The sequence below is a fragment of the Anabrus simplex genome, chromosome 7 (genome assembly GCF_040414725.1).
Source record: "Anabrus simplex isolate iqAnaSimp1 chromosome 7, ASM4041472v1, whole genome shotgun sequence".
Classification (NCBI taxonomy): domain Eukaryota; kingdom Metazoa; phylum Arthropoda; class Insecta; order Orthoptera; family Tettigoniidae; genus Anabrus; species Anabrus simplex.
In genome coordinates, this window is record NC_090271.1 from 157893752 (window position 1) to 157913882 (window position 20131).

Here is a 20131-nt window from a genome sequence, read left to right on the forward strand (position 1 = left end):
CCTCGTCTGACACTGGCCTGTCATTGTGTTTATTTGCATTTTATCCAGATCCCACTTTCAGTATATTACAGTCATGTGGATTTTACTTTCCTAAATCATCTGCAGTTACACATTAAAAAAGGATTGCTGAAGTGGTTTCAAACACAGAATTTTGTTGATAAGAAGATATGCTGAAATAAATTCCCATTTCAAACAATTTTAGGAAACATGCATTTACTAAAAGCATTGCCTAATCTTTCTTCTGGTCACATAGCTACCAGTTTGCATTCAGGAGATAGTGGGTTCAAACCCCACTGATGGTAGTCCTGAAAATGGTTTTCTGTGCATTCCAGTTTTCACACCAGACAAATGCTGGGGCTTTAGCTTAATCAAGGCCACAATCGACTCCTTCCCACTACTAGCCCCTCCACCTCCACCTCATCACCATAAGAGCTGTCTGTGTTGGTGTGAGATAAAACAAATTGTAAAAGGAAAAAACATGTTTGTTCTTCCTGATAGTACTGGCTGTCACTCCTTTACAGTGACTATAAATCAGGACTCCTCATGTATAGATTCAAACTTTTAATTCCTCTGACCCTTAGATATATCTAGCTTTAAAATGACAATTCATTGTCTTTGGATCTTCTTTCTCTGGCTTTCTCATCTGACACTGGCCTGTCATTGCATTTATTCTAATATCATTCCTATCCAAGTTGCTATCATCCTATCTATGTTTAACTGATAGTAATTATCTTTTTTTTTCTCTCTCTTTTCCTTCAATACTGGTGATAATTTCCTATAGTCTGTGACAAATGAGCAGCATTTTAGCCTCAATGCTTTGTGCTCTATTGAAAATTTCACTGCATTAAATATGTTTTATCAGGCCAAAATATTTTTACTTCATAAAAATGACCACACTGAAAATAGCTTCCCGTCTGAGATGGACTATGAGTTCTCTGATATTTGAGGAAATACTCTCAAGGAGATATTCTTTTGAGTTGCATTTTAGATCATCTCTGGCCTGCTACACAAAGATTTTCTTAATCTTCCCACAGTACTAAGGATCATGATTTTTTTTTGGCACTCTTCTTTCAGTAAATTGCATTGCCTCAGCAAAAGAAATAGATTAAACAATTTGACAAAGTTCAGTTGTCAATTTAAACTCTTCATTTTGTGCAGTTGTAGCATTAAGAAACTGTCGTGTGCTTGTGTATGTGAAATATTCTTATCCTCTTCTAGGAGTGAGGTGTGCAGTGTATGCATGAATAACTGATTATCACTGTTACATAGGGATCCTCGAGTCAATTCTTGCCTAAAAAATTTGGAATAATTTTAAAATGAGAAGTTGCTTTTTTTAAATTTAGATTCCATGTCAAATCACAGATCCTGTGATTGTAATCACGATATGATACATCTCATAAAACTACACACTTAGTTTAAGTCTTCCAAGGGAGATTTGTCATTCCAAAATAATGTTATAAATTGTATCCTGTACATTTTAGGCAAATTTGAATAGAGAGATAATAGATTGTGTCAAATATTTAATTGTAGCAACAGAAAAGAACGAACAACCTGCCTAATTACTGTGACTGTTCTTTTACCCTGTATATTAACATTGTTCTCTTGTTTGTCCCCATTTTAGGCCATCCTACATGCTTGCAGTTTACTCCAAACATGATCATCTCAGTGCGTAAATACCGGTGGCAGTGTATTGAGTGCAAGTGTTGTTCCATTTGTGGTACATCAGACAATGATGTGAGTATTTTCAATTGAAAATCCATGGAAGGCTTATTACATTGAGAAAATATACTGTTTTACTTCATCAAATGTGGAAATTTTCAGCTCACAGAATAATCTTTGTGTATGAAGAAGAGCAAAAATACGTATTTGATGAAGGTTACTAAATAGTTTTCAAGCATGTAACCATTAACATGACATCAACTTCAAAGTACCAGAGTTGCAATATATTGTATCATTTAACATCACATCCTCTCTCTGCATGTGCACCATTTCCAGCTGTACAGGGGCATAATAGTCAGCAATAGAATAGACGAGACTACTTCTTCTTCCTAACATTATCCCACTGACAGAGGATCTGCTTTATGGATCAATGAACAATGTCATTAGGCTTCAAAGCGATGATCTTTTAGTCTGAATTTATTGTACCTTGCCAGCACTGCTTTGGTTGTCATCTAGGGCATTGGCCTTGAAGATCAAAATGGGGAATGAAGTTGGCAGCTGTACCAGATGCTGCTCACTGTATATGACTGTACCATTCTCTCTAATTTTTTCCGCAGTTGGTGGCCAAACTGTATCATTCCTGACATGATTTATAAGGATATGCCCATCACCCAGTGGAGCTTTCTCATTTCCAGTAGAGTAGATAAGAATGATACCAATTAAATAGAATCTCCTAAGGAAGTCTGCATTGCTTAGCTCGAAGGATGATATTCATCACAGCACGTTTATGAATGAGCTTGGTTAAGTAATGGGAAGAAGGTATGTTTTGTTACTCTGAGTTCTGTGGAGAATGACTCCAAGATACTGTGACATTTTCCTCATATTGACGTTGATAGTAACCATCTTTGCTTCACGGAGAGTGGAATCTGCATCTATAATTATCTTTGGAATATGACGGAACAACGACATTTCAATATAGCAATTTATTTAAATGAAAGAATTAATTATAAAACTTGAGATAATGGAGCATTATTTCTAAATTCACGGCATGATTTAAGGTAATAACAAGATGGATAATTAACAAAATTGAGTATGGAAACTCAACATTTAAAGTGGGATACAGCTGAAGTCGTACAGACGTGGCAAGCTTACATTGCCCATTGTTAACAACTGTCACTCACTCTCTTGCCTTGAACGTAGAAGGAAGCAATCGTATAAGCTGAGCATTTATTATTTTTATTATCGCCGCATTTCACACTAAGGATCGTCGCCGATATTCACGACAGACGCAACCGGTATTCTGTCATACGGTCGGAGTTAGGGAATTTAATATTAATCCGAACTGTTTGCTGTGATAATTTCAAGATTGGAATTACAATTTATTAATCATATAAATATTGATTTTATTACTGTAATTGTAATTTATGCATGCTTGGCCAAGAATAATGTATGCTATTATGTTACAGTGTGTGACATTCAAGATGTGTATTTCCTTTAGTGTATGTTACATAAAGATGAATTAATATGTGAGGCACCAGGACAATGCCAAGATGGACTGTAATACTTAACCTGATCCCGGCGGAGGCGGCTCTACATATGACAAGTCCTTACTTCTTTGTTCACTAATACAGAATTCTCTTTCAGGTTATTTTCTTTACTTTGATTCTTGTGTACATATTTACAATTGGCAGAGCAGAAAGAATATTCGGAATATGAGATTGATATTATATCTTCAAATAAATGAAGGTACCATAGGACATAGTATATCTTCAATAAAGAATTTCAAGCCACGTTTAATGTTGATCATGTATCTAAATCTCACTTATTTGAATGTCTGGATTTTAGTCTTCAGTAATATTAATTTCAGTGTTGCAGGTCAGGTAAATTAGGATCTTCGAAACAACGAATATGCATCAAGTGTAATAATATTTGTACTATTATTGCTGGGTAGAGAGTAGTAATTCTATTTCAGAGTATTCAGTAGGTTTAGCAGATTTGTACAGTAACGTTTATTTCACAGGAGAATCGAGGACAGTATTAGCTACATATTATTGAATCTTTGTATCTTAGGTTCACAAGTTATTGAATCTATGTATTTTTGAAGATCTGCGACTATTGAATCTACATGTTTATAAGTCTACGGGCTACTGAATTGATGTGTTATTTAAGTTACGTGTTATGTTGCACTGATATTTTATGAGAGGTATTAGTTGAATAGTCTTTGAGTAGGTATAGAAACGAATAGATCGCTTGTAGCAATGAAATAAGAAAGGTAATAGAATGTAGCAATCTTCGATAGTAATCAATGAATATTAGAAGCTGTATGCCGAGTTCTGCTCTTGTTATTTATTACAGATTTATAGAATCTGACCAGAATTGATCCAGTAACCACCAGCAGTAGTACTGTAATACTATGTTTGTGCATGAGATTTTATTTCAGTCTTTTGTCGAAGAGTAATCCAGAATTGATCCAGTGTGGCTATATTGTAATATTGTGGGATGTACTTTATCCACTCTAGGACGATGCCAGATTCTTCTCATTTTGTAAGTATGTTGAGATGATTTATTCTTTATTTGATGGTACCACATTTGTTTATGTTCTTCGAATCAATCTTTAATCTCACATTATTTATTTCTGCATTGAACTGAGTATGTTGTTTGAGAAAGGGAAAATCTCTTTCATTTTATGAGTATCTTTATGTTGCTGCCATTGAATTAATGTTAATTTATAATTGCTCAAATGATATAACCTGAAAGCGAATACTGGCCAATGTAAGGATTTCTCTTAGAACTGCGGGTAAAGGAGATGAGAATCAACCAACTCAAACTCATTCGGACCAGTTAATATCCAAATTCAATCATTGTCAGTTACAATCTAGATTAACATATATTATGGTGACGTATTTTAAATCAATGATTAAGGTGATATTTAAACCACCATTTAAGGCAATGTTTTAAATCATTTTCAAGATACTTAAATATTCATTTGAAGATTTATTATTTATGATTGAATTAATGTTCGACTATACAAATTTCAAATAGACTAACGATTAAATATTTGTAAATGCAATTGTTATTACAGACATGTTGTCATTTTGAAGGTCATTGTTTAGATACGCCATTGTTGTTACTAAAGACTGCCATTCTTCTCATGTTATCTTCAACAATGTACATTGTGTCCTCCATCAATAGCACATCTTATGTAAATAAACCAGCCATCCTATATTATAGAGTACTTGTAGGAACCATTTGATAGTTAGAAATCCTCCACATTCCTTCATAATAATTATTACCATTGCACGAGACACTTGTCTGTCTCACGTACGATTTACTTTTGGACAATACGTCCCATTTTTCTCACCCAACTATGGGGCTGGACTCATATGTCCCAATATTTTGGTAAAGGATTATACCTGAGCTATAGTTCACCTCCTGTTGCACAATTTGGAGATTTTTGAAAGAATCCTTGATCGACGACTGGGTGATATTGCCAGCATTAGTACCAACAACTGCGGCTTCATCAAGGGTGCTGGAGCATCCCATGCAATCTTCGCTGCCAGAATGCTTATTGAAAAGCACCGAGAGAAACAACTGCCACTGCTTATTGCCTTCCTTGATCTTGAAAAGGCTTTTGACTTTGTTCCACATCATGTGATCTAGTATGAACTTTGCGGCCAGGGTGTACCAGATATGCTTATCGATTGGATCAAGATACTATACACGAACACCACAAGTTGTGTACGTTGCGCTGTCAGCAGCTCAGAGAGCTTCCCTGTGAAAGTCGATGTACACCAAGGCTCTGCATTGTCCCCATTTCTCTTTGTCCTCGTCATGGGCACAATCACACGGGACCTGCCAAAGGAAGTCCCTTGGACTCTCTTATATGCATATGATGTCATCCTTGCTGATACCTCCAGAAGAGGATAGCTGCATCAAGTTGAAGATTGGAACAGCCATCTCTTTCAATATGGTCTTAGACTGAACAAAAAGAAGACAGAATACCTGGAAACCACCCCAAGCAACAGCTCCATCCAAGTTGATGGAGAGACCTTAATGATGACCGTAAGCTATATCTAGGATCTCGCCCACTGACTGATGGTGGGATAGGTGATGAAGCGCAATGTAGGATAAAGGCAGCATGGATGAGATGGAGGGAAGTTACAGGCGTACTCTGTGAAGGATGCCACTACATCTGAAGTCCAAAATACACCTCATGATATTACGTCCTGTTGCTGCAATCGCTTAAGTCCGGCCAGTATCCATTATTCTGGAGATAGTGGATTCGAACCCCACTGTCGGCAGCCCTGAAGATGGTTTTCCGTGGTTTCCCATTTTCACACCAGGTAAATGCTGGGGCTGTACCTTAATTAAGGCCATGGCCGCTTCCTTCCCACTCCTAGCCCTTTCCTATCCCATCGTCGCCATAAGACCTATCTATGTCGGTGCGATGTAAAGCAACTTGCAAAAAAAAAAAATGACTATCAGCTGACAAAGCTATAGACCGCCAATTACACACCATGGAAATGCATGTGCTTAATTGGTTGATGGGCATCACACTCCTGTTTCATGTCAAAAACGACACCATCACTGAGAAGGCACAGGAAAAATGTCTTCAATTCCATGGTCATGTCCTGCATGCTGCACCTGGAACAGTTGCCAATTTCACTCATCATCATCATATTCTAAAGGCTAAGCCTTGTCGCTGCAGCCACAGTTGTCTATCTTGAGCCAGTCTTTTCAACTCAGCGTAGGTCTTGCACTTCATCCTCAGAAGCAGGTTCTTGAAGTAAGACACTCTGGATCGTCCTCTTCCTCTTTTTCCAGCAATTTTTCCTTCAATGATATTACAAAGGCACTCTTCATGACACAGAATGTGACCATTAAATTTTATTTTCCGTTTTTCAGTTTCAGTTATCAGATTCCGTTCTTCTCTTATCTCTCTAAGGACTTCGGTATTGATCTTCATTTCAGTCCAACTTATCCTCTGCATTCTTCTCCAGATCCACATTTCAACTGCCTCTATTTTTTTCTTTTTTTTGCATTCCTAATGTCCAGCTTTCACAACCATACAGAAGCACGCTCCATACAAAGGTTTTTGCAAAGGCCTTCCGAGTTTGAATATCTATATGTTTGTTGGCCAGCAGATTCTTTTTATCTTGGAATGTTCTCTTTGCCATGGCTATCCTCTTCGTGACTTCTGATATGCTCCGATTGTCACTCGTGATCAGGGTTCCTAGGTAACAAAACTGTTTCACTTGTTCTATTTTATCAGGGCCAATTTTTAAGTGTGTTACAGGTGTTTTCTTGTCGTTACATATTGTCATGGTTTTTGTTTTCCTTGTATTAATTTTGAGGCTCCATTTGCCTAAAGTTTCTGCTAATATGTTGATCATTCTCTGCATACTTTTACCTGTTTCTGCTAGTATGGCAATATCATCAGCAAATCTTATAGAATGTACTTGTTTGCCATTAATTTTGATCCCCATTGTTTTCTCCTCATGAATGTGATGTCTTCTTCGATGAACATATTGAAGAGATAAGGAGACAGTGGACATCCTTGCCTAACTCCTATTCTTATTTTGGCTTTTTTCTTTGTCCCACTGATTTCTAAATCAGTGTTCGGCATTCTGTACAAATTTAGTATGAGGCGTGTATCCTTCCAATCAATTCCTGCTTTTTTCATGGTAAGGAAAAGTTGTTCCCAGGCTACTCGATCAAAAGCTTTCTTTAAGTCGACAAAGGTTATGTATACTTTCCTATTCTTCTCAATTCTTCTCTCCAGAATTAAACGTAATGCCAGAATTGCTTCCCTAGTACCCCTCCCTGATCGAAATCCAAACTGGTTATTATCGATATAGTGTTCGAACTTCCCTTTAATTCTATTCTTGATGATGTTGAGCAGTATTTTTGAAGCATGAAACAGGAGAGTGACTGTTTGATAATCTGAACAGTCCGTGACACTCCTCTTTTTTGGTATTGCAATAGTTCTGGTTTTACTAAAGTCAGGTGGAACTATGCCATTCTCATTAGCAATCTGATACCAGCTGAAAAAGGTAATGTTTCATATCGTCACCCAAGTGTTTCAGAAGTTCTGCTGGAATGTTATCTGGACCGGCTGCTTTCTTTTCCTGGAGACTGCATTAAACTCTGAAGATGTGATTGAGGGACCCTTTCTGCATTCATCTATCTCGTGTTCTTTTTCAATGTGGCTGGTTATATTATTTACATCGTTTCCTTGGTACAGGTCTTCAATGTATTCTTTCCAACGTTCACAGATTTCTTCAGTGTTGAACAGGAGGTTTCCCATTTTATCTCTGACTATGGAGCTTCTCATTTTTTGTTTGTGTTGTAGGGTTCTGATACTGAAATATGCCTTTTCCATCTGCCCTCTGATCATGTCCTTTTCTTTAATCTCGCTTGTCTCCTTCATACAGTTCTCCTTTGCTTCGCGACACTTTGTTGTGATCTGATATCTAATTTCTTTGTACCGTTCTTTATTCCCTACTCTTCTCTCCTTATTCCTTTCGTGAATAAGGTTTATGATTTCATCAGTCATCCATGGCTTCCTCGGCTGTAACTGTCTTCTTCCCAGCACTTCCTCAGCAGCTTCAGTTGTACTATTCCTTATTTCCTCCCATTTTGCACTGTCATGAAAAGTTTCTGCTAACTGATTAGTTTTCATTTTGTCTCCTTCATACAGTTCTCCTTTGCTTCGCGACACTTTGTACCGTTCTTTATTCCCTACTCTATGTCTGTGTCAGTGTTCTTTAAACTTTGTGTGTTCCATTTGTGCTGGGTCAATTTCTTATTCTTCAATTTCACTCACTCCTTTGAAATTAATGGGCAGCGTCCATGTGGACGTCCAAAGCAGTGTTGCCCTGACACAGTAAATGCTGATGTGAAAACTCTGAACTTGTGATGCCAAAGTTCATGCGAAATGGCGAGCCAAGATTAAAAAAGCAGACTGTGCTCCAGCGGAAATATGCTAGAATGAAGAAGAAGAATCATAATTTCTCTAGCAAGAGGTCATTACCCAGTATAAATGTGCCAAAGTGTTACAACCCAATATTCAATCATTTGTGAGAGAAAAGGCACTGCAAAATTTGTTGCAGGTCTTAAGGATTACACTATATGGTTTTCCAGTTGGCCGGATAACTCAGGTGGTAGCTCTCCGGATTTGTAGCCAGAAGGTTGTGGGATCAATCAGTCATCAATGCTATGCATTTAGGGCTGTCACCCAGGTGGCGGATTCCCTATAAGTTGTTTACCTTATCACTGCCTACTCGTTTTTCCAGTGTGTTTTTTGGGTGGAGGGGCATTTTTATTGAATTGTGTATTTATTCAGTTTTCTTGCAAAATGTTATAAAATTATATATACACATACACATTTTAAACACTGTCTTTCAATTAACAGAGCTAACGCTTTTTCAAATGATGTCATTTCTTCCTCACAAAATATTTCTATGAGAAGTATTTTGGCATTTTAGTGAGCATGCATATTTTTTAATAATGAAAAGAAGCAGTGTTTTTAACCAAAAAGGTTATTTTGAATCAGAATTATCGGTTGGAGCAGTGATTCATACCACAAATATTCACTTTGAAAGGGTCAAATTGGATACAAATCTCATTTCTACCTAGGAACACAGCTCGCAGTGAAGTTGCTTGGTTACTTTGAATGAGGTCACACATGTTTTGCAGGGAAGCTTCTTAGTAGCACAGTGTGTTTAGAGGTGCGTGAACTTAAGATAGAAAGTATGGAATGTGTGCGTATTAATAATGTCTTTAATTGATGTTTCAGCAAGTAATTCCAAAAAACTAAATCAGTGATCATGCAGAGTTCAAATCTTACATGAAATGCACAGAAATCATACATTGCAGAGAAAAATTGGTGGTGGTCGTGATTATTGTTTTAATGGGGAGTTCAACTTGGCTACCATCCTCTATTAATACTAATCAGAGGGAAAATAGAATAGGTCCGTAGTTCAAAAATGAAGGCATCAGCAGAAGAAAGGAAAGGGCCACAAAGGGCATAAAAATGTATGACTCCCTAGGCCTCAATAACCTAAACCATTGGGTCAGAAGAGAACAAGAGCTGACAAAGGGAGGTCAGATAGGAAATATAAAAATGAAGAGCCTGCCACAAGCAAGTGGAACAAGTAAAGAGAAACATACATAATCATTATAGACCATTATTCTTTTCAGCATTCAGTCTGCAAGCCTCTGTGCATTTACTAAATGTCGCCACAATCCTCTGTTTGTAACTAGTGCTGTGGCCTCATTTAGTTCTATACCTCTTATCTTTAAATCGTTAGAAACTGAGTCTAAACATCGTCGTCTTGGTCTCCCTCTACTCCTCTTACCCTCCATAACAGGCTCCATTATTCTCCTAGGTAACCTATCCTCCTCCATTCGTCTCACAGCTTGATCCATAGAGTTCATTCCTAACTTAGCCTTTATTTCCTAGTTCCAAGTACCCTCCTGCCGTTGTTCCCACCTGTTTGTACCAGCAATCACTCTCGCTACCTTTATGTCTGTTACTTCTAACTTATGAATAAGATCCTGAGTCTACCCAGCTTTCGCTCCCGTAAAGCAAAGTTGGTCTGAAAACAGACCGATGTAAAGATAGTTTCGTCCGGGAGCTGACTTCCTTCTTACAGAACACTGTTAATCGCAACTACAAGCTCACTGCATTAACTTTACCACACCTTGATTCAATGTTACTTACTATATTACCATCCTGGGAGAACACACAACTTCAAATACTTAAAATTATCTACGTGTTACAGCTTTGTATCACCAATCTGACATTCAATTCTGTTGAATTTCTTAGCTACTGACATCAGTTTAGTCTTCAAGAAGCTAATTTTCATACCATACTTATTGCACCTATTTTCAAGTTCCAGGATATTAGACTGCAGGCTTTCGGCACAATCTGCAATTTCGACCAAGTTGTCAGCATGGGCCAGATTGCTTATTACATTTCCACCTAACTGAATCCCTCTCTGCACTTTATACCTTTTAGCAGATGATCCATGTAAGTACCCTGAACCAAGAACTCATTCTACCGTCAAGTCTCACAGAAGCCCAATTGTCAACATAAATGCCTTTGATTGATTTTAATAATTTACCCTTAATTCCATAGCCCCCCAGTATGGCAAACATCTTTTTCCTCGGTACCCTGTCATATGCTTTCTCTAGATCTACGAAACATAAATAAAACTGTCTATTCCTCTCGTAACATTTTTCACTTACCTGGCCCATGATCCTGACAGCCCCTCTGTGGTCTGAAACCACACTGGATTTTATCCAACTTCCTCTCAACCACTGATTGCACCCTCCCTTCCAAGATGCCAGTGAATACTTTGCCTGGTATACTAATCAACGAGATACCTCAGTTGTTGTTGTAATCCTTCCTGTTCCCTTGCTTAGAAAAGATAGGTGCAATTGCTGCTTTTGTCCAGTCTGAATGTACCTTACCAACACTCCATGCTAATCTTACTACTCTCTTAAGCCATTTCATCCCTGCCTTCCCACTATACTTCACCATTTCAGGTCTAATTTTATCTATTCCTGCTGCCTTACGAGAATGGAGTTTAATTACCACCCTTTCCACTTCCTCAAGTGTAATTGCACCAACATCATTTTCTTTCTCCCCATGAGCTTGGTTGTTTGCAACACCACCAAGATTATTTCTTCTTATGTTGAGAAGATTTTCAAAATAATCCCTCCACCTGTCCAGTGATTCCCTGGGATCTATTATCAGTTCACCTGAATTACCGAAAACACTGTTCATTTAATTTTTTACTACCTTCTTAAGGTTTCCCAACTGCTTGACCTAATATTTCCAGGTTATTACCAAAATCTTCCCACAATTTATTTTTGGATTCAACAACTGTTTGTTTCGCTTTGTTTTTTTATTTATCTATGTGGTGTAGATAGTGTGTAATAGTGCTGCATCTTACATCCGCCTATACAGAAAACCTGCGCTTCTTTCGTAGCTTCTGAGGAATATTTGTGGCTTATTTTGGGTGCTGAGTTTGTGTTAGTGTTGTCCAAAGAATATACTCTCATTTAATAGTGTTTTTAGTGTAATATTTATTATAATTTTTTTTAAGTAAGTGTCAGCCATCTTGTTAACTGCTACAATAGTTCCATAGATAACACTACCTAGATAGCCACTCGTTATGTTTGGCTAACATCTTTGCTCTCACTTTCACCCAATCTGTTTCTTTTGTCTTTGCTACCACAGAAACTATGATGAAGATTGGCACTCTGTTTAGCATTCTTAGCGTTGCCTAGGTCACGAGCCGGCCCATATTGTCAGCCATCTTTAAGATGAGTAAAGTGAGGCTTCTGCACTGAACATCACCCTTGCCGCCGATATACGTGGATATCCCCTGGAGACAGAGTACGAAATCAAATTGATTTTATCCTCCATGTTAGGAGCGGCCTAGTTGATATGAGGAAGGACACAGGAACCCACCTCATTACCTTACCCAAGACAACCCAATGGCTTTGCCCAATTCTAAATGTTTGTACCTACTATTAAATATAATTCCAGAGTTTCAAGTCCCCCAATCGGATCTCCGGGGGCGGGGACAGGGTTGAGAGTAGCCTTGAATAAAAGATGTTCGCTTCGCAGAGAGATATTATCTGGAACCTGGAATGTGAGGGGTTTACTACAGACTGGCAAACTATCAATTGTTGAGAGAGAAATGACGCTATATGGTGTGAAAATCTTGAGACTGTGTGAGACACACTGGAAAGGTGCTGGGCATTTCACCACTACCAATGGTAACACAGTATATTTCTCCGGACATAATCATCAAAGTCAAAATGGTGTAGCAGTCGTCGTTCCACAGAAGTTATGTAGCGCAGTCATTGGATACTATCCAGTTAATGATAGAATTATTTCCATCAAGATAAATTCAACATCTTGTAAATTAAATATTGTACAGGTGTATGCACCAACATCTGCTGCCCCTGAAGATGAGATAGACGAATTCTACAGTCAATTAGAATGCTTTATTGATAACATTCCTCAAAGAGAAGTTCTCATCATTCAAGGTGACTTCAATGCTAAGATTGGTGACACGTCATCCGATAACTACCTTAGTGTACTTGTTGGTCCATATGGGCTTGGGACTAGAAATGATAGAGGAGAGCGTCTTCTGCAATTCTGTATAGATAAGGAAATGATTGTTACCAATACACTCTTTCAACATCACCCTTGCCGCCGATATACGTGGATATCCCCTGGAGACAGAGTACGAAATCAAATTGATTTTATCCTGATCAGAAGTCATTGGAAGTCATCTGTTTTAAACAGCAGAAATTACCCTGGTGCTGAATGTGGTTCAGACCATATCCTCGTCGTCATGAGAATGCGACTAAAACTCAAAACCACAACAAAGGTACGGGAAATGAAATTTGATGATAGAGCTCTATGTAGCTTTGGCGAGGCTATTCGTCCCAAACTACAATCATTAGGAATAAATCAAACTGACACTGCAGATTCAGTATGGAACAACTTGAAGACTGCTGTGAGTAGTGTAAGCAAGGAAATACGTGGGCAGAATTTGTTTCCTAGGAAGCTATGGTTAAGCGCCGAAACTTTGAGCCTAATAGAGGAAAGGAAACAGTTGAAAAGAAACAATGATGAAACTGATGAATATTTAAAAATGTACACATCACTATCTCGGAAAATTCAAAAGCAGTGCAGACTTGATAAGGCAGACCAGATTCATGAAACCTGTGAAGAGATTGAACTGCATAAGCAGCACTGTCAACCTCGTGATCTCTTTATGAAGGTAAAGAAAATTACACGCGACTTCAAGCCCTGTTCATGGGTTGTGGAAGATGAAGATGATACCATCATTGGAGAGAAACAACTGGCCATTGAAAGGTGGATAAGATACTGTGAAAATCTGTATGCAGATGCGACCACCAGGAATGTTTGCAAAAAGTACAACCCTAATCAATCTAACTCTGAACCAGAGCCTTCAGTATTGAGGAGTGGAGTAGTAGATACAATTAAACACCTGAAGAATCATAAAGCACCAGAAAGTGATGGCATCACTGGGGAAATGATTAAGGAAATGGGAGAAGAAGGGGTACGTTTAATGCATTTCATCTGTAACAAGATATGGGACAGTGGTGTATGGCCACAAGACTGGCTGATTTCCATCTTCATTCCACTTCACAAAAAAGGATCAACAAGGAACTGTGGGAATTATCGAACCATCTCACTAATATCACATGCAAGTAAAATATCATTGCATATTTTAAATGAATGTTTGAACCCTTACATTAGATATCAGCTCCCATCAGAACAGGCTGGCTTTGTCAAGGGAAGAGGAACTAGAGAACAGATTCTAATTATATGTCAGTTGGTTGAAAAGGCACATGAATTCAACATTCCTTTGTTTCTGTGCTTCATTGACTACCAAAAGGCCTTCGATTGTGTTTTGTGGCCTAAGTTGTAGTGTGTTCTAGAGGAAATGGGAATTCCATCTCATCTCATTTCATTTCACTTATAAAAGGCTTATACGATAACAGTTTGGCCAAAGTCAAAGTTGATGGTGATCTATCATCAAGTTTCAAAGTCTCCAAAGCTGTGAGACAAGGATGCATCTTATCACCTCAATTGTTTAACATCTATGGTGAATATATCATGACGCATGCCCTCGACAGTTGAGAAGGAGGATTTTCGATTGGTGGGAAGAGAATTAATAACCTCCGTTTTGCAGACGACACCACACTTCTAGCCAGCAGTGTACAGGAGCTTGTCGAGACAATGGATTGTGTACAACAGGAAAATCACAAACTTGGCATGGAAATTATTTGGAACAAGACAAAACTAATGATTGTCAACAAAGGTGCAGAAATTCAGCTGCCACAGCACCTTAACAATCTCCAAAGAGTCTGTCAGTTTCCTTATCTTGGTTCAATAATCGAGGATAAAAGTAGCAGCTGCAAAAAAGAAATCAAATGTCGCATCATTCTAGGACGTACAGTAATGGCAATATTAAAGAAGATCTGGCAAGATAGAGCAGTATCTATGAATACGAAAAAAAGATTAGTCCATTCGCTTGTGTTCTTGATCTTCCTGTATGGATGCGAAACTTGGACCATAAAAGCTAAAGTCAGGAACCGAATCAATACCTTTGAAATGTGGTGTTGGAGAAGGATGTTGCAAATACTGTGGACAGCCAGGCGAACAAATGATTCTGTCATCCGGGAAATTGGAATACAAGAAAGTTTATGCCGAGTTGTGTACCAGAGAATCCTGCAATTCTTTGGTCACATTATAAGAAGAGAGGATGACAACCTGAAAAAATTAATTGTCCAAGGAAAAGTTTCTGGCACAAGGACACGAGGACGGGTCGCATAAAGATGGGTTGATCAAGTAAGAGAGATCATGAATTTACCATGGAGAATTACTATCCGGAAAACGCAAGGACGTACAGAATGGTATCAGCTTATAAAAGAAACAACAAAGTCCTTGGGTCACGATACTCAGTCATGAGTGGAACGACTGGAGAGAGAGAGAGAGAGAGAGACTTACAATTCCCTGTCTGCATCGGCCCCAATCTGTGGAAGAATATTGTGTGATTGTTAGATTGTGATATTGATGCGAACATGAAGTGGATAGTTTGTAAGCCTTTTTTTACGTTTCCAAGCTGCTCTCGCTTCATCATTCCACCAAGATGTTTGCTTTTTCCCATCTTTACACAGTCGTTCCTAGGCATTCCCTTGCTGTTTCTACTACAGCATCCCTATATCCACCCATTCTCTTTCTATATCCTGAACCTGCTTACCGTCCACTGTTCGAAACTTCTCACTATTTATATCCGTGTACTTCTGTATAATTTCCTCGACCTGGAGTTTTTCTACCCTTATTCATTTGCAGACAGATTTCACTTTCTCTATCCTAGGCCTAGAGATACTTAGTTCACTACAGATCAGGTAGTGGTCTGAATCATCGAAAAATCCCCGAAAAACCTGTACATTCTAACAGACTCCCTGAATTTGAAGTCACTTAAAATATAGTCTGTTATGGATCTGGTACCCCTAGCCTCTCATGTGTAGTGGTGAATATCCTTATGCTTGAAGAATGTATTTGTAACTGCTAAACCCATACTAGCCGTACTAAAGTATAGAAAAATCTGTGAGTGGAAGTTTGTTGTGGGCAAAGCAACATCAAAAAAAGGTAAACACAACTGCTTCATTGTTCAGAATTGCGTATGCAATAGCCAAACAGTAGGTATCATTCAAACATGTCGCGAAGTAATCAAACTGCAAAATTTGAATGATGTGTCAGACGATAATATTCCTCATTCTAACCACTCGTGCTGAAGCTGAAATAATATTATGTTCATAGGAGAAGAAATTTTTAAAATCTTGTTCATTTCATTATAGAATCATGAACAAACTTTAGTACTGTGGGAGATGAAAGTACAATGATTTCTAATGAAACCTGCTTAAAACAATAAGTATGTTTGTAGTTTGAGGAGGTTGCTTGCAATTATTTTTTCAATATTGTTGAATTAGGAAGTGTGGGAGGGGACAGGATTTTCAATAAAGTGTTAACCCCTCTTGAAAGGTATGACATTAAATATGATGTACTAAAAGACCATCTTGTAGGTAACGCAACAGATGGTGCATCAACAATGTTTGCCCCTTACAAAGGTGCAGCCATTCTGTTGCATAAACAGTCACATAAGGACTTAATTATTGGGCATTGTATGAACTGCAAAATGGAACTAGCTGTGTATGATGATGTGTGTGATGTGGTAGATGTGTATCATGTACAGTCTTTTTAAGATTCCTTATATTCTGGGTTTTCAAAGTTCCAAATAGCAGAGGCTGCTGCAGGGTGTTTTGCAAGAACTCAACTCTCAACTGTTAAAGTTAGGCCGCATTTTTTATGAACATTAGGTATCTTTGTTTATGCTGTTTGAGCTCTTCTTGAAAACCAGAGTATTTTTTTTTTTAAAGCTGAGCCATGATCGTTCCCAATCAACTCGCAAAGTGTCTAAACTTGCATTATCAGGAGCAGTCTCATTCATCTCGTCTATTCATCTAAACTCTGTATGTTAAAATGACAAGTATGTAGTCTGAGTTTTAAATTTGCTTTCTCTGCAATATATACATAAAGTTCAGACTCTTCATATCAGCATTTACTGTGTCATGGCAGTGTGGCTTTGGATGTTTCCCATTAATTTCAAAGGAGTGTGTGAAATTGGTAACTTCCAGGTGTAGCGCGCAGGACATTTTTTCCATGCCTTCTTAGTGATGGGCGAAATGCCCATTTGCTGGCGAATGGTGTTGCTTTTGACATTTGCAGGAGTGTGGTGCCCATCAACCAATGAAGCATACGTATTTCCAAAATGTGTAATTGATGCTCCGTAGCTTTGTCAACTGGTCAACATTCAACACTGTATAAAGCAACAGGACATACTAACAAGCAGTATAATTTGGACTTCAGATGGAGTGGCATCCTTCTATCACAGAGTACTTCTGTGATGCCTGTGACTTCCCTTCATCTCATTTATGCTGCCTTTATCCGACTTTGCACTTCATCACCTATCCCACAATCAGTCTGTAGGCGAGATGCTAGATACCTGAAGTTTACGGTTTTCATTAAGGTCTCTCTATTAACTTGGATGGAGCCGTTGCTTGGGATGGTTTTCAGGTATTCAGTCTTGTTTTTGTTCAATCTAAGACCGTATTGAGAGAGACAGCTGTATCAATCTTCAGCTTGATGCTGCAATCCTCTTCTGATGGTATCAGCAAGGGTAACATCATCTGCATATAAGAGAATCCAAGGGACACTCCTTAGGCATTTATACAAATATATATTTACTAACCCACTAAGACCATCCCCTGTGTGGTAAAAGCACAAATTGCACACTGATCATAATACAGTAGAAAAGCTCGGTGAAAAGGTAGTTATATTCGATGAGGAACTCTATCTTCCATATGAAGTTGCTGAAGAAGTTACTTATCACTATCTTGAAGAGGAAGAAGAAGAAAATCCATCTGATGACTATGAACCAGAAAGAACAGATAGAAAAGTTGAGTACATTCCTTTGGACTATAAAATGAAAGTCAACAATCTAGCTAATCAACATCCAGGTTGATCTATGAAATCTCTGCAGACTTCTAATTCAGACACAGATAGGTCTTATGGCGACGATTCAAAGCTTTTGCCTCATGGGTCGACTGATTCAAATGGAAACACAGGATTCACCAGCAGAAATTTTCTAGCTCCAGATACGAAATTTAATTCCTCAATTCAACAAGGATTTCATCATCAATACAGACCAAAGGGGTATATGAAGAAGTTTTTATAAAACTTTCATACAAAAAATAAAAAGATAAAATGTGAAGTTGTATATTTACAACTCTATTGAGGACCTTTGTCAAATAAATAATTTCTCATATTTGAATATGTTTTTCAGGCTAGTATTATTTATTTACCACAGTTCTGTTCATAAATATGAAAGGTTAAAAGAAAAAGGGTGATTCCCCATGTACATATGAAATGTTCCGGTGCATATCAGTATAGTCCATTTTTAATAGAATTCTCACCAAACAGGGATCAAAAGTAATTTTTATTCAAGGACAATACATGAATAAAATAGCACATCCCTATACTGCACAGTGTGCTCTCACCATCTCTTGAAGAGTTTTTTAAAAAAAATTTATTATTATTCAAAATACTATTTGTTCAGGGCGTTGAGACCTATAGAGATCTTTTGCCCCTACTTGCACCATGTGATATGAACCTGCGTGTAATTGGAATGGAGGAAGTGTAGAGTGTTGAATGTGAGGAAAGGAACATTAAGGACGACACAAATACCCAGTCCCCAGGCCAGGGATATTAATCATTTACAACTAAAAAACCCTGACCCAGCCGGTAATCAAACCCACGGCCGCCGGGTGTCAGGCGGACACTTTGCCCCTACACTGTCCGTAGCATTTATTCTTCTTCCCATGGCACTACAGCCCTTGAAGGGGCTTGGCCTACCAAGCGACCGCTGCTCAGTCCGAAGGCCTGCAGATTACGGGGTGTCATGTGGTCAGCACAACAAATCCTCTCGGCCGTTATTCTTGGCTTTCTCACTGTCAGATAGCGCCTCAATTCTAATCACGTAGGCTGAGTGGACCTCAAACCAGCCCTCAGGTCCAGGTAAAAATCCCTAACCTGTCCGGGAATCGAACCCGGGGCCTCCGGGTAAGAGGCAAGCATGCTACCCCTACACCATGGGGCTGGCTTCCCTAACATTTATTTGGCTTAATTGCAGGGTCCGTTTTCCTGCACTTTGCTTTCCATTGCTTCCAGTCTTTGGCATAAACTGGAGTAATGCCCACTGAGCACATGTCCTTCTGTAGTACATCAAGCTATCTCTGCTTCGACTGCCCTCTTGTTCTATGGCCCTCAGAAGAATTCTTCGATGGCCCCTGGGATTCACTAAACGGGATCACATAAGAAACCAAGATCTCAGAGTGGCATTTGGAGTGGCACCTATTACTGATGCGAGAGACTCATCTGAGATGGTAGGGTCATGTACTGCACAGCAATAGTACCTCTGCTGCGAAGATGGTACTAGATTTGAACACTGAGGGACTTTCAATAGGTCTTATTGTGTGGAGCATTTGTAACCACCTATGAAGAATTCTAGCTTTACTCTTTTAGATTTTTTTCATTTTTTTCATATCTAAAAACAAAAACTGGATTGCTATTTGTATTAAGTTTTACTTCTTAATAATTCAGGCTTTAATTGATGGATTGAATAATCCCACCTTCCTAACAACAAGAGGAGCATCTCAGTTCTCAGATGTACTACCCTAAGTTATTTAGAGGGTTTCGTACTTGGTCTCAACTCAGTTCATCTTGTGCATGCTCGGTATTCTAATTGAAATGAATTTTAAATTTGTTTATGATCTACATGGTTAAATGAACTGAAGTAGATGGTTAGGCTTTCATATATAGAACTTCTTAAGATAAAACAATGTTGTTGTTTTTTTGTTTTTGTTTTTTCATACCTAAGAATAAAATGTTGATAAGTATTAGGTGAGAATACATGACTGAAGAAATGTTTTTTTCTTTTTTGTTGGTATGTACAGGACCAGCTGCTATTCTGCGATGACTGTGATCGTGGGTATCACATGTATTGCTTGGCTCCACCTCTGACATCTCCTCCTGAAGGATCGTGGAGCTGCCACCTGTGTATTGCTGAATTTCACAATAAATGAGTCTCTCTTCACTCCCTGCCCTTTCTTCACCCCTCTTTCTCTCTCTCTCTCTCTCTCTCTCTCTCCTTATGAAAAAATACACCATTCAGATATTGCAGTGGTTTCATACTATGCTGGAATTCAGGGGTTCCATGTTAAATGAAAAGGAATATGAAAAAAATTCATCTTGTATAATTAAACATGTACTGAACTACTATCTGTATTTCAA

The 20131-nt window shown here is 38.3% G+C and overlaps 1 protein-coding gene across 3 annotated transcripts in view; it reads left to right on the forward strand.

Annotated features, from left to right (window-relative positions):
- The window catches only part of LOC136877390 (zinc finger protein ubi-d4), a 570041-nt gene extending 550118 nt beyond the window's left edge, over nt 1-19923 (forward strand). For all 3 annotated transcript variants that reach the window (XM_067151392.2, XM_067151393.2, XM_067151394.2), the window contains exons 9-10: nt 1622-1734; nt 19795-19923. In XM_067151392.2, the coding sequence (XP_067007493.2) occupies nt 1622-1734; nt 19795-19923 (242 nt within the window). The remainder of the gene's footprint in view (nt 1-1621; nt 1735-19794) is intronic.
- Nucleotides 19924-20131: the final 208 nt, after the last annotated feature.